At 44.5% G+C, this 26,906-nt stretch overlaps 1 protein-coding gene across 1 annotated transcript in view; it reads right to left on the bottom strand.

Annotated features, from left to right (window-relative positions):
* The window catches only part of GRIN2B (glutamate ionotropic receptor NMDA type subunit 2B), a 519,238-nt gene that overhangs the window by 117,939 nt on the left and 374,393 nt on the right, over window positions 1-26,906 (bottom strand). The window contains exons 3-4 of the mRNA XM_053721343.1: window positions 19,232-19,346; window positions 354-562 (exon numbers count right to left, since the gene is read on the bottom strand). Coding sequence (XP_053577318.1) covers window positions 354-562; window positions 19,232-19,346 — 324 coding nt within the window. The remainder of the gene's footprint in view (window positions 1-353; window positions 563-19,231; window positions 19,347-26,906) is intronic.

Genomic DNA, 26,906 nt, shown 5'->3' with positions numbered 1-26,906 from the left:
CTAACGTGACGAAAGGCAAAGAATGACTGGGGTAATGAGGAAGTGGGAGGGATATTTAATCCTTTAGCTGAGGTGTATTTGCCTCTTCCTGGTTGCCAGGTGTTGTATTTCACAACAGTTAGGAATGAAGCCGTGGACCTATCTTAGGAAGGAAAGAGAGAGAGAAAGAAAGAAAGAGAGAGAAAGACAGAAAGAGAGAGAGAGAGAGAGAAAGAGAGAGAGAGAGAGAGAGAGAGAGAGAGAAAGAAAGAGAGAGACAGAAAGAGAGAGAGAAAGAGTGAGAGATAAAGAGACAGAGAGAGAGAGAGAGAGAGAGAAAGAGAGAGAAAGGAAAAGATAAATTCAGTACATACTCAACACGTGTTTGTTTGCGACACGGGACAGTGTTCCTCATACAGGTGCCACTCAATGGATCAACATCTTCCACAATAACAAAGGGGGCTTCTTCCAGGGTGACAATGCTCAGATGTTCATCCTTGTGCTCCTCTGAATTTGGGTAGAGTTCAAACACAGGCCACACATAGTACTTCATCTGCAGACTTCGGTCCTTATACTTCCCAACCTACCCAGAAAAACAAACAGACAGTGAATAGAGACAAAGCCTAAGGGGCCGGTTTACTAATGTCTGTCTGACATGATACACTGTAGCGTATCATGTCCGCCAGACATTGCTGAATGCCGACAGCATACGCTGTCAGCATTTATCATTGTACAAGCAGTTATGGTGAACTGCTTGTGCAATGCCGCCCCCTGCAGATTCGTGGCCAATCGGCCGCTAGCAGGGGGTGTCAATCAACCCAATCATACACGATCGGGCGGACTGATGTCCGCAGCCTCCGAGCCGGTGGACCAGTTAAGGAGCAGCGGTCTTAAGACCGCTGCTTCATAACTGCTGTTTCTGCACAAGCCTTCATCAGGGGCCATTCGGCCCTTGACAAATGGGCCCCTTAGAATGGTCTAGAGATGAGACAGCCAACATGAGACCTACGTAAATATGCTGATATCACAAAGCCTTAGAATGGTATAGAGGTGAGACAGCCAACATGAGACCTACATAAATATGCTGATATCACAAAGCCTAAGAATGGTCTAGAGGTGAGACAGCCAACATGAGACCTACGGATAATATGCTGATATCACAAAGCCTTAGAATGGTCTAGAGGTGAGACAGCCAACATGAGACCTACATAAATATGCTGATATCACAAAGCCTTAGAATGATCTAGAGGTGAGACAGTCAACATGAGACCTACGTAAATATGTTGATATCACAAAGCCTAAGAATGGTCTAGAGGTAAGACAGTCAACATGAGACCTACGGATAATATGCTGATATCCCAAAGCCTTAGAATGGTCTAGAGGTGAGACAGCCAACATGAGACCTACGTAAATATGCTGATACCTCTAAGCCTTAGAATGGTCGAGAGGTGAGACAGCCAACATGAGACCTACGGATAATATACTGATGTCCCAAAGCCTTAGAATGGTCTAGAGGTGAGACAGCCAACATGAGACCTACGTAAATATGCTGATACCACAAAGCCTTAGAATGTTCTAGAGGTGAGATAGCCAACATGAGACCTATGGATAATATGCTGATACCACAAAGCCTTAGAATGGTCTAGAGGTGAGACAGCCAACATGAGACCTATGTAAATATGCTGATACCACTAAGCCTTAGAATGGTCTAGAGGTGAGACAGCCAACATGAGACCTACGTAAATATGCTGATACCACAATGCCTTAGAATGGTCTAGAGGTGAGACAGCCAAATATGAGACCTACATATAATATGCCGATACCACAAAGCTTTAGAATGGTCTAGAGGTGAGACAGCCAACATGAGATCTATGGATAATATGCTGATACCACAAAGCCTTAGAATGGTCTAGAGGTGAGACATCCAACATGAGACCTATGGATAATATGCTGATACCACAAAGCCTTAGAATGGTCTAGAGGTGAGACAGCCAACATGAGATCTATGGATAATATGCTCATACCACAAAGCCTTAGAATGGTCTAGAGGTGAGACATCCAATATGAGACCTATGGATAATATGCTGATAACACAAAGCCTTATAATGGTCTAGAGGTGAGACAGCCAACATGAGATCTATGGATAATATGCTGATACCACAAAACCTTAGAATGGTCTAGAGGTGAGACAGCCAACATGAGACCTATGGATAATATGATGATACCACTAAGCCTTAGAATGGTCTAGAGGTGAGACAGCCAACATGAGACCTACAGATAATATGCTGATACCACAAAGTCTTAGAATGGTCTAGAAGTGAGACAGCCAACATGAGACCTATGGATAATATGCGAATACCACAAAGCCTTATAATGTTCTAGAGGTGAGACAGCCAACATGAGCCCTATGGATAATATGCTGATACCACAAAGTCTTAGAATGGTCTAGAGGTGAGACAGCCAACATGAGACCTACGGATAATATGTTGATACCACAAAGCCTTAGAATGGTCTAGAGGTGAGATAGCCAACATGAGACCTATGGATAATATGCTGATATCACAAAGCCTTAGAATGGTTTAGAGGTGAGACAGCCAACATGAGACCTACGGATAATACGCTGATACCACAAATCCTTAGAATGGTCTAGAGTTGAGACAGCCAACATGAGACCTACGGATAATATGCTTATATCACAAAGCACAAAATACACAGACAAGCAGCAAATAAGGGCAAACAATTACTTAAGGTTTTCTACAAATGGAGCAGAAGGTGAAATTCCTCCTTTGTCACGTTTTATCAACTTCACATTCTAAAGAACCATCAGTCTCCTGACAGTAGAAGAAGCTGCCTCTTCATGTAATGAACATGTTTAAATAATACTTGTGGATGCTGTGACTAAAACAAAGTGACATAAAATGCTTTGCTATGAAATGCATTGATTAAATAAACAAGATCTGGTCGTGCTACGACCATGAATAAAACATCGGCACCAAGATCTGGTCTGTGTTGTACTGATGGATAAAGCTGCTTAAAAATTAACTCTACAGAACAGTTAAAGGGACAGGGAACCCAACATTTTCTTTCATGATTCATATAGATGCAGCAATGAACTACTGTGAGCTAGCTGAGCACATCTGGTGAGACAATGACAAGAGACATAAATGTGCAGCCACAAATTAACACCTAGCTCCCAGTAGTGCATTGCTGCTCCTAAGCTTATCTAAGTATGCTTTTCAACAAAGAATCCCAAAAGAATGAAGCACATTAGATAATAGAAGTAAACTGTAAAATTATTTACAACTGCTGCTCAGTCTGAATCATGGCAGAAAAAAAAGAAGTTTTTGTAGGAATCAGTAAGGGGTGGGGTTATAGAGAGCAATAAGGAGAGAGGTTATAGGGAGCAGTAAGGGGAGGGGTAATATAGAGCAGTAAGGGGAGGGGTTATAAGGAGCAGTAAGGTAAATGGTTATGAGAGCAATAAGGAGAGAGGTTATAGGGAGCAGTAAGGGGAGGGGTTATAGGGTGCAGTAAGGGGAGAGGTTATAGGGAGTAGTAAGGGTAGGAGTTATAGGGAGTAGTAAGGGGAGGGGTTATAGGGAGCAGTAAGGGGAGGGGTTATAGGGAGCAGTAAGGGGAGGGGTTATAGAGAGCAGTTAGGGGAGGGGTTATAGGGAGCAGTAAGGGGAGGGGTTATAGGGAGCAGTAAGGGGAGAGGTTATAGGGAGCCGTAAGGGGAGGGGTTATAAGGAGCAGTAAGGGGAGGGGTTATAGGGAGCAGTAAGAGGAGGGGTTATAAAGAGCAATAAGGAGACAGGTTATAGGGAGCAGTAAGGAGAGGGGTTATAGGGAGCAGTAAGGGGAGGGGTTATAGGGAGCAGTAAGGGGAGGGGTTATAGGGAGCAATAAGGGGAGGGGTTATAGCAAGAAGTAAGGTGAAGGGTTATAGGGAGCAGTAAGGGGAGGGGTAATAGGGAGCAATAAGGGGAGGGGTTATAGGGAGCAGTAAGGGGAGGGGTTATAGAGAGCAATAAGGAGAGTGGTTATAGGTAGCAGTAAGGGGAGAGGTTATAGAGAGCAGTAAGGGGAGGGGTTATAGAGAGCAATAAGGAGAGTGGTTATAGGTAGCAGTAAGGGGAGAGGTTATAGGAAGCAGTAAGGGGAGGGGTTAAGGGGAGGGGTTAAAAGGAGCAGTAAGAGGAGGGATTATAGGGAGCAGTAAGGGGAGGGGTTATAGGGAGCAGTAAGGGGATGGGTTATAGGGAGCAGTAAGGGGAGGGGTTATAGGGAGCAGTAAGGGGAGAGGTTATAGGGAGCAGTAAGGGGAGGGGTTATAGGGAGCAGATAGGGGAGGGGTTATACAGAGCAGTAAGGGGAGGGGTTATAGGGACCAGTAAGGAGAGAGGTTATAGGGAGCAGATAGGGGAGGGGTTATAGAGAGCAGTAAGGGGAGGGGTTATATGGAGCAGAGAGGGGAGGGGTTATAGAGAGCAGTAAGGGGAGGGGTTATAGGGAGCAGTAAGGGGAGGGGTTATAGAGAGCAGTAAGGGGAGGGGTTATAGGGAGCAGTAAGGGGAGGGGTTATAGACAGGAGTGAGGGGAGGGGGTTATAGGGAGCAGTAAGGGGAGGGGTTATAGAGAGCAGTAAGGGGAGGGGTTATAGAGAGCTTTAAGGAGAGAGGTTATAGGGAGCAGTAAGGAGAGGGGTTACAGGGAGCTGTAAGGGGAGGGGTTAGAGGAAGTAGTCAGGGGAGGAGTTAGAGAGCAGTAAGGGGAAGGGTTATAGAGAGCAGTAAGGGGAGGGGTTATAGAAAGCAGAAAGGGGAGGGGTTATAGAGAGCAGCAAGGGGAGAGGATATAAGGAACAGTTAGGGAAGGGGTTATAGGGAGCAGTAAGGGGAGGGGTTATAGGGAGCAGTAAGGCGAGAGGTTATAGGGAGCAGTAAGGGGAGGGGTTATAGGGAGCAGTAAAGGGAGGGGTTATAGGGAGCAGTAAAGGGAGGGGTTATAGGAAACAGTAAGGGGAGGGGTTATAGAGAGCAGTAAGGAGAGAGGTTATAGGGAGCAGTATGGAGAGGGGTTATAGAGAGCAGTAAGGAGAGAGGTTATAGGGAGCAGTAAGGAGAGGGGTTATAGAGAGCAGTAAAGAGAGAGGTTATAGGGAGCAGTAAGGGGAGGGGTTATAGGAAACAATAAGGGGAGGGGTTATAGGGAGCAGTAAGGGGAGAGGTTATAGGGAGCAGTAAAGGGAGGGGTTATAGGAAACAGTAAGGGGAGGGGTTATAGAGAGCAGTAAGGAGAGAGGTTATAGGGAGCAGTATGGAGAGAGGTTATAGGGAGCAGTATGGAGAGGGGTTATAGAGAGCAGTAAGGAGAGAGGTTATAGGGAGCAGTAAGGAGAGGGGTTATAGAGAGCAGTAAAGAGAGAGGTTATAGGGAGCAGTAAGGGGAGGGGTTATAGGAAACAATAAGGGGAGGGGTTATAGGGAGCAGTAAGGGGAGAGGTTATAAGGAGCAGTAAGGGGAGCGGTTATAGAGAGCAGTAAGGGGAGGGGTTATAGAGAACAGTAAGGGGAGGGGTTATAGAGAGCAATAAGGAGAGAGGCTATAAGGAAAAGTAAGGGGAGGGGTTATAGAAAGCAATAAGAGGAGGGGTTATAGGCCGTAGTAAGGGGAGGGGTTATAGGGAGCAGTAAGGGGAGGGGTTATAGGGAGCAGTAAGGGGAGGGGTTATAGAGAGCAGTAAGGTGAGGGGTTATAGAAAGCAGTAAGGGGAGGGGTTATAGAGAGCAGTAAGGGGAGGAGTTATAGGGAGGAGTAAGAGGAGGGGTTATAGGGAGCAGTAAGAGGGGTTATAAGGTGCAGTAAGGGGAGGGATTATAAGGAGCAGTAAGGGGAGGGGTTATAAGGAGCAGTAAGGGGAAGGGTTATAGGCCATAGTAAGGGGAGGGGTTATAGAGAGCAAAAAGGAGAGGGGTTATAGAGAGCAGTAAGGGGAGGGGTTATAGCAAGCAGTAAGGGGAGGGGTTATAGGGAGAAGTAAGGGGAGGAGTTATAGGGAGCAGTAAGGGGAGGGGTTATAGGGAGCAGTAAGGGGAGGGGGTTATAGGGAGCAGTAAGGGGAGGGGTTATAGGGAGCAGTAAGGGGAGGGGTTATAGGGAGCAGTAAGGGGAGAGGTTATAGGGAGCAGTAAGGGGAGGGGTTATAGAGAGCAGTAAGGGGAGGGGTTATAGAGAGCAGTAAGGGGAGGGGTTATAGCAAGCAGTAAGGGGAAGGGTTATCGGGAGCAGTAAGGGGAGGGGTTATAGGGAGCAGTAAGGGGAGGGGTTATAGGGAGCAGTAAGGAGAGGGGTTATAGAGAGCAGTAAGGAGAGAGGTTATAGGGAGCAGTAAGGGGAGGGGTTATAGAGAGCTGTAAGGGGAGGGGTTATAGCAAGCAGTAAGGGGAGGGGTTATAGGGAGCAGTAAGGGGAGGGGTTATAGGGAGCAGTAAGGGGAGGGGTTATAGGGAGCAGTAAGGGGAGGGGTTATAGGGAGCAGTAAGGGGAGAGGTTATAGGGAGCAGTAAGGGGAGGGGTTATAGGGAGCAGTAAGGGGAGGGGTTATAGAGAGCAGTAAGGGGATGGGGTTATAGCAAGCAGTAAGGGGAAGGGTTATAGGGAGCAGTAAGGGGAGGGGTTATAGGGAGCAGTAAGGGGAGGGGTTATAGGGAGCAGTAAGGAGAGGGGTTATAGAGAGCAGTAAGGAGAGAGGTTATAGGGAGCAGTAAGGGGAGGGGTTATAGAGAGCAGTAAGGGGAGGGGTTATAGCTAGCAGTAAGGGGAAGGGTTATAGGGAGCAGTAAGGGGAGGGGTTATAGGGAGCAGTAAGGGGAGAGGTTATAGGGAGCAGTAAGGGGAGGGGTCATAGGGAGCAGTAAGGGGAGGGGTTATAGGAAGCAGTAAGGGGAAGGGTTATAGGGAGCAGTAAGGGGAGGGGTTATAGGAAGCAGTAAGGGGAGGAGTTATAGAGAGCAGTAAGGGGAGGAGTTATAGGAAACAGTAAGGGGAGGTGTTATAGGGAGCAGTAAGGAGAGGTTATAGGGAGCAGTATGGAGAGGGGTTAGAGAGCAGTAAGGAGTGAGGTTATAGGGAGCAGTAAGGAGAGGGGTTATAGAGAGCAGTAAGGAGAGAGGTTATAGGGAGCAGTTAGGGGAGGGGTTATAGAGAGCAGTAAGGGGAGGGGTTATAGTGAGCAGTAAGGGGAGGGGTTAAAGGGAGCAGTAAGGGGAGGGCTTATAGGGAGCAGTAAGGGGAGGGCTTATAGGGAGCAGTAAGGGGAGGGGTTAGATGGAGCAGTAAGGGGAGGGCTTACAGGGAGCAGTAAGGGGAGGGGTTATAGAGAGCATTAAGGGGAGGGGTTATAGGGAGCAGTAAGGAGAGGGGTTATAGGGAGCAAAAAGGGGAGGGGTTATAGAGAGCAATAAGGGGAGGGGTTATAGAGAGCAGTATGGGGAGGGGTTATAGGGAGCAGTAAAGGGTGGGGTTATAGGGAGCTGTAAGAAGAGGGGTTATAGGGAGCAGTAAGGGGAGGGGTTATAGAGAGCAGTAAGGGGAGGGGTTATAGGGGAGCAGTAAGGGGAGGGGTTATAGGGAGCAGTAAGGGGAGGGGGTTGTAAGGAGCAGTAAGGGGAGGGGTTATAGGCAGAAGGGGAGGGGTTAAAGGGAGCAGTAAGGGGAGGGGTTATAGGGAGCAGTAAGGGGAGGGGTTATAGGGAGCAGTAAGGGGAGGGGTTATAGGGAGCAGTAAGGAGAGGGGTTAGAGGAAGCAGTCAGGGGAGGAGTTAGAAAGCAGTAAGGGGAAGGGTTATATGGAGCAGTAAAGGGGGGAATTAAAGGGAGCGGTAAGGTGAGGGGTTATAAAGTGCAGTAAGGGGAGAGGTTATAGGGAGCAAAAAGGGGAGGGGTTATAGAGAGCAATAAGGGGAGGGGTTATAGAGAACAGTATGGGGAGGGGTTATAGGGAGCAAAAAGGGGAGGGGTTATAGAGAGCAATAAGGGGAGGGGTTATAGAGAGCAGTATGGGGAGGGGTTATAGGGAGCAGTAAGGGGTGGGGTTATAGGGAGCTGTAAGAAGAGGGGTTATAGGGAGCAGTAAGGGGAGGGGTTATAGAGAGCAGTAAGGGGAGGGGTTATAGGGAGCAGTAAGGGGAGGGGTTATAGGGAGCAGTAAGGGGAGGGGTTGTAAGGAGCAGTAAGGGGAGGGGTTATAGGCAGAAGGGGAGGGGTTAAAGGGAGCAGTAAGGGGAGGAGTTATAGGGAGCAGTAAGGGGAGGGGTTATAGGGAGCAGTAAGGGGAGGGGTTATAGGGAGCAGTAAGGAGAGGGGTTAGAGGAAGCAGTCAGGGGAGGAGTTAGAAAGCAGTAAGGGGAAGGGTTATATGGAGCAGTAAAGGGGGGAATTAAAGGGAGCGGTAAGGTGAGGGGTTATAAAGTGCAGTAAGGGGAGAGGTTATAGGGAGCAGTAAAGGGGGGAATTATAGGGAGCGGTAAGGGAAGGGGTTATAAAGAGCAGTAAGGGGAGGTGTTATAGGGAGCAGGAAGGGGAGGGGTTATATGGAGCAGTAAAGGGGGGAATTATAGGGAGCGGTAAGGGGAGGGGTTATAGAGAGCAGTTAGGGGAGGGGTTATAGGGAGCAGTAAGGGGAGGGGTTATAGGGTGCAGTAAGGGGAGAGGTTATAGGGAGCAGTAAGGGGAGGGGTTATAGGGAGCAGTAAGGGGAGGGGTTATAGGGAGCAGTAAGGAGAGGGGTTAGAGGAAGCAGTCAGGGGAGGAGTTAGAGAGCAGTAAGGGGAAGGGTTATATGGAGCAGTAAAGGGGGGAATTATAGGGAGCGGTAAGGTGAGGGGTTATAGGGAGCAGTAAGGGGAGGGGTTATAGAGAGAGGTAAGGGGAGGGGTTTAATAAGTCATTATTACTTTACTGACCATAATCAGTGATAAATCAACTTAAGTTAAAAACAAAAGGGGTAGAGCTTTTCCATCTCTTTCTTCTGCAATTGTGTAAACAACAATGCACATTCATACATCATGTACATGGAAAGGGTTGCTTTTTGGGGCACAGGGGAAAGAAGCATAACAATATACTCATTTGACAATACAAAGCTGCATTCTTTTTTACAAAATATTATAAAGCTGCAGTTGCATGTGTGTTTAATGTCCCTTTAATACTCAGTGAAAGGAATTTTAGCATCACAAGAACCTGTTTCAGATAATGTTGTGCTCTATAGGGGCCGATAACAGCTTTGTTTGAAAAACATCCCAAGAGAAGTCATTAAAATTAGCAGGGAGCAGCTTGTTAGGAATCTGTGCCAGACAGGAACAGAGTGGGACGAGGGGGGGGGGAGATCTGAAAGCACAAGAAGTGGTCCTGTGATGTAACCTCAGTCATGCACGGCACACGTCTTACTGCACAGAAACCAAAACAACTTCCCAAAGGATTAGAAATAGAGTTTTACTGAGCAAACCTAACAAGGGTCATACAGGCGTTACAGACATGTGCTTAGCATGAGGTCACTTAGACACCTAAATAAGAAATACTGATACTGTATTGTAGGTCTCCTGTGCAGAATGTGTATAGTCAGATAAACACTTCTCATGCTAAACTATGTATTTCTTAAAACTTTGGGAGCTCGCAGGACTGATGAGACTTAGTCCCAGTAGAGAATAAAAGCCTTTATTATTGTATATACAATGAACCAAACAAAAACCCTCCAATAGTTCAGGGGTGTTTGTATATTTTTTTTAGGAAAAGAGTTGTTTATCTCAGGGCAATGCCCTACAAAAGGTCCTTGGTAGTTTATTCTAGAGTAGGGTTTTTTTATTTTGCGGTGGGTTTATTTTTTAAGGGTATTAGAATAGGATTAATCTATTATTTTTTTGGACAATTTCTTTTTTTATTTTTTGTTAGGTTTTAGTGTAAGGCAGCTTAGGTTTTATTTCACAGGTAACTGTATTTAATTTAGCTAGGTAGTTATTAAATAGTTAATAACTATTTACTAACTAGTCTACCTAGTTAAAATAAATACAAAGTTGCCTGTGAATTAAAAATAAAACCTAAGCTAGCTACAAAGTAACTATTAGTTATTATGTAGCTAGCTTAGGTGTTATTTCACAGGAAAATATGTATTTAGTTTTAAATAGGAATAATTTAGTTAATAATTGTAATTTTAATTTAGATCTAATTTAATTATGTTAAAGTTAGGGGGGTGTTAGGGTTAGTTTAAGTGTTAGGTTCAGGGTTAGGTTTAGGGGTTAATAGTTTAATTTAGCGATGTGGGGGGCTGGCGGTTTAGGGGTTAATATGTTTATTGTGTTAATTGTAAATTTAATTTAGCTATATTTTTATTATGTTAAAGTTAGGGGGATTAGGGTTAGGTTGAGGATTACGTTAGGGTTAGGTTTAGGGGTTAATATAGTTTAATTTAGCTTGTTGCAATGTGGGGGGCTGGCAGTTTAGGGGTTAATAAATGTAGTATAGTGGCAGCGATATCGGGAGCGGCAGATTAGGGGTTAATAATTTTATTTAGGTAGTGGCGATATCGGGAGCGGCAGATTAGGGGTTAATAACTGGAGGCAGGCACCAGCGATGTTGGGGGAAGCAGATTAGGGGTGTTTAGACTCTGGGTTTATGTCAGGGTGTTACGTTTAAACTGTATTTTTATTTCCCCATAGACATCAATGGGGCTGTGTTACAGAACTTTTGTTTCCGCGATCGCAGGTGTTAGACTTTTTTTTTTGCCGGCTCTATCCATTGATGTCTATGGGGAAATCGTGCACGAGCACGTCTCAGCAGCGCTCTTATTGTGTGCGGTATGGAGCTCAACGCAACCATATCGCACGCAAAAGGCATATGTTTGTAAACTTGCAATAGCAGTGCTATAGGAATTTATATAACTTAACTTTTGTTGCGTTCGGTAATTTCTCTATAGCGCTCAAAACTCGTAATCTAGGTGATTATTTTGTTTTCAAATTTAGGAGTCACACTGTGTTTGTTTGGTTGTGTCAAAAAGTTCCAGCACACGCTGACCCTGTACTGACAGATTAACAAACCCTCATCACCATATGCACGTGCTGTATTAGCTTATGGTGACTAGGTGCCCACATATGTGCCAGATTAAATAAATCTCTCTCTCTTTAGCAGTTAATGCAGCGTCAAATTTCAGTAATAAAAGCTTCTGGTGAGACAGCGATGGTTCCCCTGTGACCTGCGCTGTGTGAGAGACACTAACAATATCACAGATTCCGGCAAACACATGCAAACTGGCACTGCCCACGGTACAGACCCAACCGCCTTGTGTTGCTCTAAATGGCATTTTTATGTTCATAAAGATGTTTCAGCCCTTGTAAGAAGCATTGATCTGAATTATTTACAGTTTCTGAAAGACTCATTTAGCATATACAGTATATATATATATATCAACTAGACATGAGACAGAATATAATTCCTACCGCTTACTGTACATACACTGTATAACACCCGGGACCCAGATACAGTATATATATATATATATATCTCAACAAAACATGAGACAGAACATAATTCCTACCGCTTACTGTACATACACTGTATAACACCTGGCACCCAGATACAGTATATATATATATATATATCAACAAGACATGTGACAGAACATAATTCCTACCGCTTACTGTACATACACTGTATAACACCCGGCACCCAGATACAGTATATATATATATATATATCAACAAGACATGAGGCAGAACATAATTCCTACCGCTTACTGTACATACACTGTATAACACCCGGCACCCAGACACAGTATATATATATATATATATCAACAAGACATGAGACAGAACATAATTCCTACCGCTTACTGTACATACACTGTATAACACCCGGCACCCAGACACAGTATATATATATATATATATATATCTCAACAAGACATGAGACAGAACATAATTCCTACCGCTTACTGTACATACACTGTATAACAACCGGCACCCAGACACAGTATATATATATATATATATATATCTCAACAAGACATGAGACAGAACATAATTCCTACCGCTTACTGTACATACAATGTATAACACCCGGCACCCAGACACAGTATATATATATATATATATATATATATATATATATATATATATATCAGTAAGACATGGGACAGAACATAATTCCTACCGCTTACTGTACATACACTGTATAACACCCGGCACCCAGATACAGTATATATATATATCTATATATATATCTCAACAAGACATGAGACATAACATAATTCCTACCGCTTACTGTACATACACTGTATAACACCCGGCACCCAGATACAGTATATATATATATATATATATATATATATATCTATCAACAAGACATGAGACAGAACATAATTCCTACCGCTTACTGTACATACACTGTATAACACCCGGCACCCAGATACAGTATATATATATATATATATATATATATATATATCTCAACAAGACATGTGACAGAACATAATTCCTACCGCTTACTGTACATACACTGTATAACACCCAGCACCCAGACACAGTATATATATATATATATATATATATAATATATATATATATATATATATATATCTATCTCAACAAGACATGAGACAGAACATAATTCCTACCGCTTACTGTACATACACTGTATAACACCCGGCACCCAGATACAGTATATATATATATATATATATATATATATATCTCAACAAGACATGAGACAGAACATAATTCCTACCGCTTACTGTACATACACTGTATAACACCCGGCACCCAGACACAGTACAGGTGGCCCTCGTTTTACAACGGTTCAATTTACACCGTTTCAGAATAACAACCTTTTTGTCCAGTCATGTGACTGCTGATGAAAAGCATTGAGAAGCAGTGCATTTATTAAAATAGCCAGTAGGTGGAGCTGTCCGCTTGTGTTGCAGCAAAGCCAAGCAAGCTGAAATTAATCAGTTTAACCAGACCTGAGCTATCGAGCAGATTTCAAAGGAACAAGATCTTCCAGTCTATAAATCAGTCCAGATTGGAATGCATATTTTAGCATTTAAAGTCTTCATTTCAAAGCTTTAAAAATAATGTATTAGGTGTTACTTATGACAATTTTGAGAGGGGCCTGGAACCTATCTCCCTCACTTCCAATTGACTTACATTATAAATTGGGTTTCAATTTACAACGGTTTCGATTTACAACCATTCCTTCTGGAACCTAACCCCGGCGTAAACTGAGGGCTACCTGTATATATATATATATATATATATATATATATATATCTCAACAAGACATGAGACAGAACATAATTCCTACCGCTCACTGTACATACACTGTATAACACCCGGCACCCAGATACAGTATATATATATATATATCAACAAGACAGGAGACAGAACATAATTCCTACCGCTTACTGTACATACACTGTATAACACCCGGCACCCAGATACAGTGTATATATATATATATCTATCAACAAGACAGGAGACAGAACATAATTTCTACCGCTTACTGTACATACACTGTATAACACCCGGCACCCAGACACAGTATATATATATATCAACAAGACATGTGACAGAAAATAATTCCTACCGCTTACTGTAAATACATTGTATAACACCCGGCACCCAGATACGGTAACGGTACACAGCTCCCAGAAACATCACACATGAATGCAGCACCACTGTAGGAACATAAAGCAGCCCGTGCCCAGGGGTGGCACAGCACAGGGTTACAATACAAAGCTGGGAAAGGGCACCAGTGAATGCTTCACCACTGTATGAACATAAAGCAGCCCATGCCCAGGGTGGCACAGCACATGGTACAAGACAAAGCTGGGAAAGGCACCGGTGAATGCTTCACCACTGTAGGAACATAAAGCAGCCCGTGCCCAGGGTGGCACAGCACAGGGTACAATACAAAGCTGGGAAAGGCACCGGTGAATGCTTCACCACTGTATGAACATAAAGCAGCCCGTGCCCAGGGTGGCACAGCACATGGTACAAGACAAAGCTGGGAAAGGCACCGGTGAATGCTTCACCACTGTATGAACATAAAGTAGCCCGTGCCCAGGGTGGCACAGCACATGGTACAAGACAAAGCTGGGAAAGGCACAAGTGAATGCTTCACCACTGTATGAACATAAAGCAGCCCGTGCCCAGGGTGGCACAGCACATGGTACAAGACAAAGCTGGGACTACAGCTCTAAGCTCCTGTGCTGTATGATTTGATGCAGTGTTAAGATCCATCAATTAACGGCTATTCAAAGTGTCAATTGTAAATCCAATACAATGTGCACAAGCTGGCAGGTGGCCAAGGGGGGGATACTGAGGGGGGCATCAGTGATGGAGGAGGGTGCAAGGGGGAAGGGCAAGAGGAAAGGGGTATTGTGACAAAGAGGCCACACACGGGAGGGGCACAGACCCCTCTTAAGCCTCATTCATTTCAAGCTTCACAAAGACAGAAATGTCCCTACATTTCCTATAATCCCCTATCCCTAAATAATGTGCTTTGGCAACACTGATGTGTAATATTTCTTGTCAATAAAGATGGTTTTGTATCCAAATATATGAGAGAGAGACAGAGATAGACACAGAGAGAGAAAGAGAAATAGAGACAGAGAGACATAAAAAGAGAGAGACAAAGAAAACAAGAGAGACAGAGAGAGAGGGCGAGATAGAGACAGTAAGACAGAAAGAGAGAGATAAAAGGAGAGACAGAGAGAGAAAGTGAGGCAGAGATAGGGACAGTAAGACAGAAAGAGAGAGAGAGAGAAAAAGGAGAGACAGAGAGAGAAAGTGAGGCAGAGATAGAGACAGTAAGACAGAAAGAGAGAGAGAGAGAAAAAAGGAGAGACAGAGAGAGAGAAAGATACAATGAAACAGAGAGAAAGAGATAGGGAAAAAGAGTGTGATAGAGTGTGAGAGCAGAAGATTTACAGAATAAATGATAGAGAGGTGAAAGACAGAGACACCAGAGAGGACAGAAACACAGGAAGAAGAACAGGGAGAGAGGTAGAGGAAGGGGATACAGAGACATATTCACAAGTTGCTGTACTTATAGGGGGACAGAGGGGATATATATAAAGAGGAAGGGGATACAGAGACATATTCACAAGTTGCTGTGCTTATAGGGGGACAGAGGGGTTATATATAAAGAGGAGGGGGATACAGAGAAATATTCACAAGTTGCTGTACTTATAGGGGGACAGAGGGGTTATATATAAAGAGGAAGGGGATACAGAGACATATTCACAAGTTGCTGTGCTTATAGGGGACGGAGGGGTTATATATAAAGAGGAAGGGGATACAGAGACATATTCACAAGTTGCTGTGCTTATAGGGGGACAGAGGGGTTATATATAAAGAGGAAGGGGATACAGAGACATATTCACAAGTTGCTGTGCTTATAGGGGGACAGAGGGGTTATATATAAAGAGGAAGGGGATACAGAGACATATTCACAAGTTGCTGTGCTTATAGGGGGACAGAGGGGTTATATATAAAGAGGAAGGGGGATACAGAGACATATTCACAAGTTGCTGTGCTTATAGGGGGGACAGAGGGGTTATATATAAAGAGGAAGGGGATACAGAGACATATTCACAAGTTGCTGTGCTTATAGGGGGACAGAGGAGTTATATATAAAAAGGAAGGGGATACAGAGACATATTCACAAGTTGCTGTGCTTATAGGGGGACAGAGGAGTTATATATAAAAAGGAAGGGGATACAGAGACATATTCACAAGTTGCTGTGCTTATAGGGGGACAGAGGGGTTATATATAAAGAGGAGGGGTATACAGAGAAATATTCACAAGTTGCTGTACTTATAGGGGGACAGAGGGGTTATATATAAAGAGGAGGGGGATACTGAGACATATTGACAAGTCACTGTACTTATAGGGGGACAGAGGGGTTATATATAAAGAGGTGGGGAGACAGAGAAAATTACATACAAAAGACCCTATATCACAGCGCTTGCTGATCTGTCTCTACCTCTCACTTGTACTGTGTGAGCTGGCGCTGATGTATAACACAAGTATATATATCACACATACAAAATACCCTATATTACAGCGCTTGCTGATCTGTCTGTACCTCTCGCATGTACTGTGTGAGCTGGCGCTGATGACAGGCTGTGACGGACAGTTTAAAGAGATGAAACAAACAGATGCAGAGGTATTTGGGTCATGCTTGGCGAAGAAACGTGAGCTGAAAATTCAGAGCATGGAAACTAGCAGAATGACGTTGTATAAAGGATACAGAACACAGCTACTGAAAGGTACAGTGTGAGGTAGCGAAACACTGCTCCTAAACAACAGCAGCAAAACTCTCCTGAAATGCTCATGTGAAGCCCACAGTGCTGACATGTAAAGACAGAGAAACAGTGCTGACATAAAAAGACAGAAGCACAGTGCTGACATGTAAAGACAGACAAACAGTGCTGACATGTAAAGACAGACACACAGTGCTGACATGTAAAGACAGACACACCGTGCTGACATGTAAAGACAGACACACAGTGCTGACATGTAAAGACAGACAAACAGTGCTGACATAAAAGACAGAAGCACAGTGCTGACATGTAAAGACAGACAAACAGTGCTGACATGTAAAGACAGACACACAGTGCTGACATGTAAAGACAGACACACAGTGCTGACATGTAAAGACAGACACACAGTGCTGACATGTAAAGACAGACACACCGTGCTGACATGTAAAGACAGACAAACAGTGCTGACATAAAAAGACAGAAGCACAGTGCTGACATGTAAAGACAGACAAACAGTGCTGACATGTAAAGACAGACACACAGTGCTGACATGTAAAGACAGACACACAGTGCTGACATGTAAAGACAGACACACCGTGCTGACATGTAAAGACAGACAAACAGTGCTGACATAAAAAGACAGAAGCACATTGCTGACATGTAAAGACAGACAAACAGTGCTGACATAAAAAGACAGAAGCACAGTGCTGACATGTAAAGACAGACACACAGTGCTGACATGTAAAGACAGACACACAGTGCTGACATGTAAAGACAGACAAACAGTGCTGACATAAAAAGACAGAAGCACAGTGCTGACATGTAAAGACAGAAGCACAGTGCTGACATGTAAAGACATAAACACAGTGCTGACATGTAAAGACAGACAACAGTGCTGACATGTAAAGACAGACACACAGTGCTGACATGTAAAGACAGACACACAGTGCTGACATGTAAAGACAGACACACAGTGCTGACATGTAAAGACAGACAAACAGTGCTGACATAAAAAGACAGAAGCACAGTGCTGACATGTAAAGGCAGAAACACAGTGCTGACATATAAAGACAGACACGCAGTGCTGACATGTAAAGACAGAAACACAGTGCTGACATGTAAAGACAGAAACATAGTGCTGACATGTAAAGAGAGAAACATGTTAAACACATACAAACACAACTTATGAGATGTACATACAGATAAACAGGTTAAACACATACAAACACCACTAATGAGTACATACAGATACACAGCTTAAACACATACAAACACCACTAATGAGTACATACAGATAAACAGGTTAAACAAATACAAACACCACTAATGAGTACATACAGATACACAGCTTAAACACATACAAACACCACTAATGAGTACATACAGATAAACAGGTTAAACAAATACAAACACCACTAATGAGTACATACAGATCAACAGCTTAAACACATACAAACACCACTAATGAGTACATACAGATCAACAGCTTAAACACATACAAACACCACTAATGAGTACATACAGATACACAGCTTAAACACATACAAACACCACTAATGAGTACATAAAGATAAACAGGTTATACAAATACAAACACCACTAATGAGTACATACAGATACACAGCTTAAACACATACAAACACCACTAATGAGTGCATACAGATAAACAGCTTAAACACATACAAACACCACTAATGAGTACATACAGATAAACAGGTTAAACAAATACAAACACCACTAATGAGTACATACAGATCAACAGCTTAACCCTTTAAGGACACAGCTTTCAGTTTGCTCAATGGTTTTATGACAGAAAAATTCCGTCATATGTCCTTAAGAGGTTAAACACATACAAACACCACTAATGAGTACATACAGATAAACAGCTTAAACACATACAAACACCACTAATGAGTACATACAGATACATACAAACACCACTAATGAGTACATATAAACAGGTTAAACACATACAAACACCACTAATGAGTACACACAAATAAACAGGTTAAACACACACAAACACCGCTAATGAGTACACACAGATAAACAGGTTAAACACATACAAACACCAGTAATGAGTACATACAGATAAACAGGTTAAACACATACAAACACCACTAATGAGCACATACAGATAAACAGGTTAAACACATACAAACACCACTAATGAGATCATACAGATAAACAGGTTAAACACATACAAACACCACTAATGAGCACATACAGATAAACAGGTTAAACACATACAAACACCACTAATAAATACACACAGATAAACAGCTTAAACACATACAAACACCACTAATGAGTACATACAGATAAACAGCTTAAACACATACAAACACCACTAATGAGTACATACAGATAAACAGCTTAAACACATACAAACACCACTAATGAGTACATACAGATAAACAGCTTAAACACATACAAACACCACTAATGAATACATACAGATAAACAGGTTAAACACTTACAAACACCACTAATGAGTACATACAGATAAACAGGTTAAACACTTACAAACACCACTAATGAGTACATACAGATAAACAGGTTAAACACATACAAACACCACTAATGAGTACATACAGATAAACAGGTTAAACACATACAAATGAATTACACATTAAAGAGACATTTTGTTCCGCGCTCCCTAAACAGATTCTATATCTTGCAGATGCTGCAAATCACACAGCTGGTTTCGGAAGTTTGCAGCAGTTGCAGGCAAGAGTTTTTGCCTTTTGGCCTCTCTAGGGAGTGTGGGACAAAAAAAAGGGGGATAAATCTCCCAGCACCCCCATGCACTGCTAACAAGCGCTCGTCTCCCCACGTGCACAGACTGTCACTGAATAAATGTTCCATAATCTGTTAATGCCCTTACATCTCGCCAGATCTGCCCAGCACAACGCACAGCTGCACTCACGCCTTACCCGTTCCCACTTGCGTTGCTGGTTGAGCAGGATGATCACCAGTTTGGGGTGCATTTGGTATCCGTCTTCACTGAACGAGAGGTTCCGGCCTTCAAACGTTACATTGATCAAATACCTTAAAGAGAAGAGAGAGAAGAGCAATGAAGCGCGTCAGGACGTGGGACACCATACAGACAAGCAGACAAGCTATAACCTGGCAGGGACCCCTATTGTGCAAAAGCAAACAGCAGGGTGATCTGTGACTCTATAACTTGCAACACTACAGGCTCCTAATGACACTGAGGTCCTTCATGTCACTGATCTCAGGCACTTCCCTAGGTGTAGAGTGAGTACGAGGTGCTGGTGGCAGAGCTGAGTTTATAGCGTTACTATGTGTGGCACAGATATACTACATGCGCAGAACACAGACATACAGAACAGAAACACATTACCAGGAATTTCCCAACACAATCAAGTTTGTTAAAAAAGTAAATTTATGCTTACCTGATAAATTAATTTCTTCTATGGTACGACGAGTCCACAGATTCATCCTTTACTTGTGGGATATTATCCTCCTGCTAACAGGAAGTGGCAAAGAGCACCACAGCAGAGCTGTCTATATAGCTCCTCCCTTAGCTCCACCCCCCAGTCATTCGACCAAAGGTACAGGAAGAAAAAGGAGAAACTACAAGGTGCAGAGGTGACTGAAGTTTAAAATAAAAAAATATAATCTGTCTTAAAATGACAGGGCGGGCCGTGGACTCGTCGTATTATAGAAGAAATGAATTTATCAGGTAAGCATAAATTTACTTTTCTTCTATAAGGTACGACGAGTTCACGGATTCATCCTTTACTTGTGGGATACAATACCAAAGCTACAGGACACGGATGAACGGGAGGGACAAGACAGATGGTTAAACAGAAGGCACCACTGCTTGAAGAACCTTTCTCCCAAAAATAGCCTCCAAAAAAGCAAAAGTATCAAATTTGGAAAATTTGGAAACGGTATGAAGCGAAGACCAAGTCGCGGCCTTACAAATCTGTTCAACAGAAGCATCATTTTTAAAAGCCCATGTGGAAGCCACCGCTCTAGTAGAGTGAGCTGTAATCCTTTCAGGAGGCTGCTGTCCAGCAGTCTCGTATGCCAAATGGATTATGCTTTTCAGCCAAAAAGAAAGAGAGGTAGCCGTAGCTTTTCGACCTCTACGTTTTCCAGAACAGACAACAAACAAAGAAGATGTTTGACGGAAATCTTTGGTTGCTTGAAAGTCAAACTTCAAAGCACGAACCACGTCCAAGTTATGCAACAGACGCTCCTTCTTAGAGGAAGGATTAGGACACAGAGAAGGAACAACAATTTCCTGATTGATATTCCTATCAGTAACAACCTTAGGAAGGAATCCAGGTTTGGTACGCAAAACCACCTTATCAGCATGGAAAACAAGATAAGGCGAGTCGCATTGCAATGCAGAGAGTTCAGAAATTCTTCGAGCCGAAGAGATAGCAACTAAAAAACAGAACTTTCCAAGATAGAAGCTTAATATCTATGGAATGCATAGGTTCAAACGGAACCCCTTGGAGAACTTTAAGAACTAAATTCAAACTCCATGGTGGAGCAACAGGTTTAAACACAAGCTTGATTCTAACTAAAGCCTGACAAAATGACTGAGCGTCTGGAACATCTGCCAGACGCTTGTGCAGTAGAATTGATAAAGCAGATATCTGTCCCTTTAAGGAACTAGCTGATAGCCCCTTCTCCAATCCTTATTGGAGAAAGGACAAAATCCTAGGAATCCTGATCTTACTCCATGAGTAGCCTTTGGATTCGCACCAATAAAGATATTTACACCATATCTTATGATAAATTTTCCTAGTGACAGGCTTTCGAGCCTGAATCAAGGTATCTATGACCGACTCAGAGACAAGTCCTGCGTGGCCACGCAGGTGCTATCAAAATCACAGAAGCTCTCTCCCGTTTGATTCTGGCAATCAAACAAGGAAGGAGAGGAATGGTGGAAACACATAAGCCAGGTTGAACGACCAGGGTACTGCTAGAGCATCTATCAGTACTGCCTGAGGATCCCTTGACCTGGACCCATAACAAGGAAGTTTGGCGTTCTGACGAGACGCCATCAGATCCAATTCTGGTGTGCCCCATTGCTGAATCAATTGTGCAAACACCTCTGGATGGAGTTCCCACTCCCTCGGATGAAAAGTCTGACGAAAATCCGCTTCCCAGTTCTCCACTCCTGGGATATAGATTGCTGATAGATGGCAAGAGTGAGTCTCTGCCCATCGAATTATTTTGGTAACCTCTATCATCGCTAGAGAACTCTTTGTTCCCCCCTGATGATTGATATATGCTACAGTCGTGATATTGTCCGACTGGAATCTTATGAATCTGGCCGAAGCCAGCTGAGGCCATGCCTGAAGCGCGTTGAATATCGCTCTCAGTTCTAGATTATTTATCGGGAGGAGAGCCTCCTCCTGAGTCCACAAACCCTGTGCTTTCAGGGAATTCCAGAATGCAGCCCAATAGGCTGGCATCCGTTGTCACTATGACCCATGCTGGCCTACGGAAACACATTCCCTGGGACATATGATCCTGTAACAACCACCAAAGAAGAGTGTCTCTGGTCTCTTGATCCAGATTTATCTGAGGAGATAAATCTGCATAATCCCCATTCCACTGTTTGAGCCTGCATAGTTGCAGTGGTCTGAGATGCAAGCGAGCAAATGGAACTATGTCCATTGCCGCTACCATTAGTCCGATTACCTCCATACACTGAGCCACTGACGGCCGAGGAATGGAATGAAGAGCTCGGCAGGTGGTTAAAATCTTTGATTTCCTGACCTCCGTCACAAAAATTTTCATGTCCACCGAATCTATCAGAGTTCCCAGGAATGGAACTCTTGTGAGGGGGATAAGTGAACTCTTTTTTACGTTCATCTTCCACCCGTGAGATCTTAGAAAAGCCAACACGATGTCCGTGTTAGACTTGGCTAGTTGGTAAGTCGACGCCTGAATTAAGATATCGTCCAGATAAGGCGCCACTGCTATGCCCCGCGGCCTTAGAACCACCAGAAGGGACCCTAGCACCTTTGTGAAAATTCTGGGAGCTGTGGCCAATCCGAAGGGAAGAGCCACAAACTGGTAATGCTTGTCCAGAAAGGCGAACCGGAGGAACTGGTGATGATCTTTGTGGATAGGGATGTGTAGATACGCATCCTTTAAGTCCACGGTGGTCATATATTGACCCTCCTGGATCATTGGTAAAATAGTCCGAATGGTCTCCATCTTGAAGGATGGGACTCTGAGGAATTTGTTTAGGATCTTGAGATCTAAAATCAGTCTGAAGGTTCCCTCTTTTTTGGGAACCACAAACAGATTGGAGTAGAACCCCTGCCCCTGTTCTGTTTTCAGAACTGGGCAGATCACTCCCATGGTATATAGGTCTTCTACACAGCGTGAAAACGCCTCTCTTTTTGTCTGGTTCACAGACAATTGAGAAAGATGGAATCTCCCCCTTGGAGGAGAATCTTTGAAATCTTGAAGATACCCCTGGGTTACGATTTCTAAAGCCCAGGAGTCCTGAACATCTCTTGCCCAAGCCTGAGCAAAGAGAGAAAGTCTGCCCCTACTAGATCCGGTCCCGGATAGGGGGCTACCCCTTCATGCTGTCTTGGTGGCAGCAGCGGGCTTCTTGGCCTGTTTACCCTTGTTACAAGTCTGGTTAGGTCTCCAGACTGACTTGGATTGAGCAAAATTCCCCTCTTGCTTTGCAGCAGGGGAAGAGGTAGAGGGACCAACTTTGAAGTTTCGACAGGAACAAAAATTATTTTGTTTGGTCCTCATCTTATTTGTCTTATCCTGAGGAAGGGCATGGCCTTTAACTCCAGTGATGTCTGAAATGATCTCTTTCAGTTCAGGCCCGAATAGGGTCTTACCCTTGAAAGGGATGGCTAAAAGCTTAGATTTTGATGACACATCAGCAGATCAGGACTTAAGCCATAACGCTCTACGCTCTAAAATGGCAAAACCTGAATTCTTCGCCGCTAATTTAGCCAGTTGAAAAGCGGCATCTGTAATGAAAGAATTAGCTAGCTTGAGAGCCCTAATTCTATCTAGAATATCATCTAATGAGGTATCAACCTGAAGAGCCTCCTCCAGAGCCTCAAACCAAAAAGCATCTGCAGTAGTTACAGGAACAATGCTATAGGTTGCAGAAGAAAACCCTGATGAATAAATATTTTCTGTAGGAGACCCTCTAATTTTTTATCCATAGGATCTTTGAAAGCACAACTGTCATCAATAGGTATAGTTGTACGCTTAGCCAGGGTAGAAATAGCTCCCTTCACCTTAGGGACCATCTGCCACGAGTCCCGCATGGTGTCTGATATGGGAAACATTTTCTTAAAAGTAGGAGGGGGAGCGAACGGAATACCTGGTCTATCCCACTCCTTAGTAACAATGTCCGAAATCCTCTTAGGGACCGGAAAAACATCAGTGTAGGCAGGAACCTCTAGAAATCTGTCCATTTTACACAATTTCTCTGGAACTACAATAGGGTCACAATCATCCAGAGTCGCTAAAACCTCCCTGAGCAATAAGCTGAGGTGTTCTAGTTTAAATTTAAAAGCCGTCATATCTGAGTCTGTCTGAGGGAACATCTTTCCTGAATCAGAAATCTCTCCCTCAGACAGCAAATCCCTCACCCCCAACTCAGAACATTGTGATGGTACATTGGATATGGCTAATAAAGCGTCAGAGGGCTCAGCATTTGTTCTCACACCAGACCTACTGCACTTCCCCTGCAACCCAGGCAGCTTAGATAAAACCTCTGTGAGGGTAGTATTCATAACTGCGGCCATATCTTGCAGGGTGAAAGAATTAGACGCAATAGAAGTACTTGGCGTCGCTTGTGCGGGCATTAATGGTTGTGACACTTGGGGAGAATTAGATGGCATAACCTGATTCCCTTCTGACTGAGAATCATCCTACAACATACTTTTAGTAGCTAAAATATGTTCTTTGCAATTTATTGACCTTTCAGTGCATGAGGGACACATTCTAAGTGGGGGTTCCACAATGGCTTCTAAACATATTGAACAATGACTTTCTTCAATGTCAGACATGTTGAACGGGCTAGTAATGACTACAAACAAGCATGAAAACACTTTATTTAGTGAAAAAAATAACAATCTTAAAAAAACGTTACTGCGCCTTTAAGAGAAAAAAAGCATACACGTTCTGCAAAACTGCTTTAAAATGCACCAAATTTTTCAAATTTTTGCATGCAGACTCAATGTGTGTAGTTAAGATTGCTTGAAGAAATTAAAAACTAATATTTTATCACCTCTTTCACTTTACCCTTCCTAGTACTTAGAGTAGGCAAAGAGAATGACTGGGGGGTGGAGCTAAGGGAGGAGCTATATAGACAGCTCTGCTGTGGTGATTTTTGCCACTTCCTGTTAGCAGGAGGATAATATCCCACAAGTAAAGGATGAATCCCTGGACTCGTCGTACCTTATAGAAGAAATACAGATGTTCTAGATAAAATTAAATTACTATTTGCCTTAAAGTTCTGTGGTCTTCTTTCCTGCTAGTGGCACAGCATAGCGTCACCAGAGATCAGGCACACGGCAGCGTATCCTGAGTGGGGAAGCAGTGGGCTCTGCACAGAAGCCAGTACAGGTAAGTGGCACATTGTCACCAGAGCTCAGGCACACGGCAGCGTATCCTGAGTGGGGAGGCAGTGGGCTCTGCACAGAAGCCAGTACAGGTAAGTGGCACATTGTCACCAGAGCTCAGGCACACGGCAGCGTATCCTGAGTGGGGAGGCAGTGGGCTCTGCACAGAAGCCAGTATAGGTAAGTGGCACAGTGTCACCAGAGATCAGGCACACGGCAGCGTATCCTGAGTGGGGAGGCAGTGGGCTCTGCACAGAAGCCAGTACAGGTAAGTGGCACAGTGTCACCAGAGATCAGGCACACGGCAGCGTATCCTGAGTGGGGAGGCAGTGGGCTCTGCACAGAAGCCAGTACAGGTAAGTGGCACATTGTCACCAGAGCTCAGGCACACGGCAGCGTATCCTGAGTGGGGAGGCAGTGGGCTCTGCACAGAAGCCAGTACAGGTAAGTGGCACAGCATCACCAGAGATCAGGCACACAGCAGCATATAAAGAGTGGGGAGGCAGTGGGCTCTGCACAGAAGCCAGTACAAGTAAGTGGCACAGCGTCACCAGAGATCAGGCACAAGGCAGCATATCCTGAGTGGGGAAGCAGTGGGCTCTGCACAGAAGCCAGTACAGGTAAGTGGCACAGCATCACCAGAGATCAGGCACACAGCAGCATATCCTGAGTGGGGAAGCAGTGGGCTCTGCACAGAAGCCAGTACAGGTAAGTGGCACAGCTTAGCGTCACCAGAGATCAGGCACATGGCAGCGTATCCTGAGTGGGGAGGCAGTGGGCTCTACACAGAAGCCAGTACAGGTAAGTGGCACAGTGTCACCAGAGATCAGGCACACTGCATCGTATCCTGAGTGGGGAGGCAGTGGGGTCTGCACAGAAGCCAGTACAGGTAAGTGGCACAGCGTCACCAGAGATCAGGCACACGGCAGCGTATCCTGAGTGGGGAGGCAGTGGGCTCTGCACAGAAGCCAGTACAGGTAAGTGGCACAGCATCACCAGAGATCAGGCACACGGCAGCGTATTCTGAGTAGGGAGGCAGTAGTTTCTGTAAAGAAGCCAGTACAGGTAAGTGGCACAGCATCACCAGAGATCAGGCACACGGCAGCGTATCCTGAGTGGTGAGGCAGTGAGGTCTGCACAGAAGCCAGTACAGGTAAGTGGCACAGCGTCACCAAAGATCAGGCACACAGCAGCGTATTCTGAGTGGGGAGGCAGTGAGGTCTGCACAGAAGCCAGTACAGGTAAGTGGCACAGCGTCACCAAAGATCAGGCACACAGCAGCGTATTCTGAGTGGGGAGGCAGTGAGGTCTGCACAGAAGCCAGTACAGGTAAGTGGCACAGCATCACCAAAGATCAGGCACACAGCAGCGTATCCTGAGTGGGGAAGCAGTGGGCTCTGCACAGAAGCCAGTACAAGTAAGTGGCACAGCGTCACCAGAGATCAGGCACAAGGCAGCATATCCTGAGTGGGGAAGCAGTGGGCTCTGCACAGAAGCCAGTACAGGTAAGTGGCACAGCATCACCAGAGATCAGGCACACAGCAGCATATCCTGAGTGGGGAAGCAGTGGGCTCTGCACAGAAGCCAGTACAGGTAAGTGGCACAGCTTAGCGTCACCAGAGATCAGGCACATGGCAGCGTATCCTGAGTGGGGAGGCAGTGGGCTCTACACAGAAGCCAGTACAGGTAAGTGGCACAGTGTCACCAGAGATCAGGCACACTGCATCGTATCCTGAGTGGGGAGGCAGTGGGGTCTGCACAGAAGCCAGTACAGGTAAGTGGCACAGCGTCACCAGAGATCAGGCACACGGCAGCGTATCCTGAGTGGGGAGGCAGTGGGCTCTGCACAGAAGCCAGTACAGGTAAGTGGCACAGCATCACCAGAGATCAGGCACACGGCAGCGTATTCTGAGTAGGGAGGCAGTAGTTTCTGTAAAGAAGCCAGTACAGGTAAGTGGCACAGCATCACCAGAGATCAGGCACACGGCAGCGTATCCTGAGTGGT

This window comes from Bombina bombina, chromosome 7 (genome assembly GCF_027579735.1).
Source record: "Bombina bombina isolate aBomBom1 chromosome 7, aBomBom1.pri, whole genome shotgun sequence".
Lineage (NCBI taxonomy): Eukaryota > Metazoa > Chordata > Amphibia > Anura > Bombinatoridae > Bombina > Bombina bombina.
This window is presented reverse-complemented; position numbering and strand designations above follow the sequence as displayed.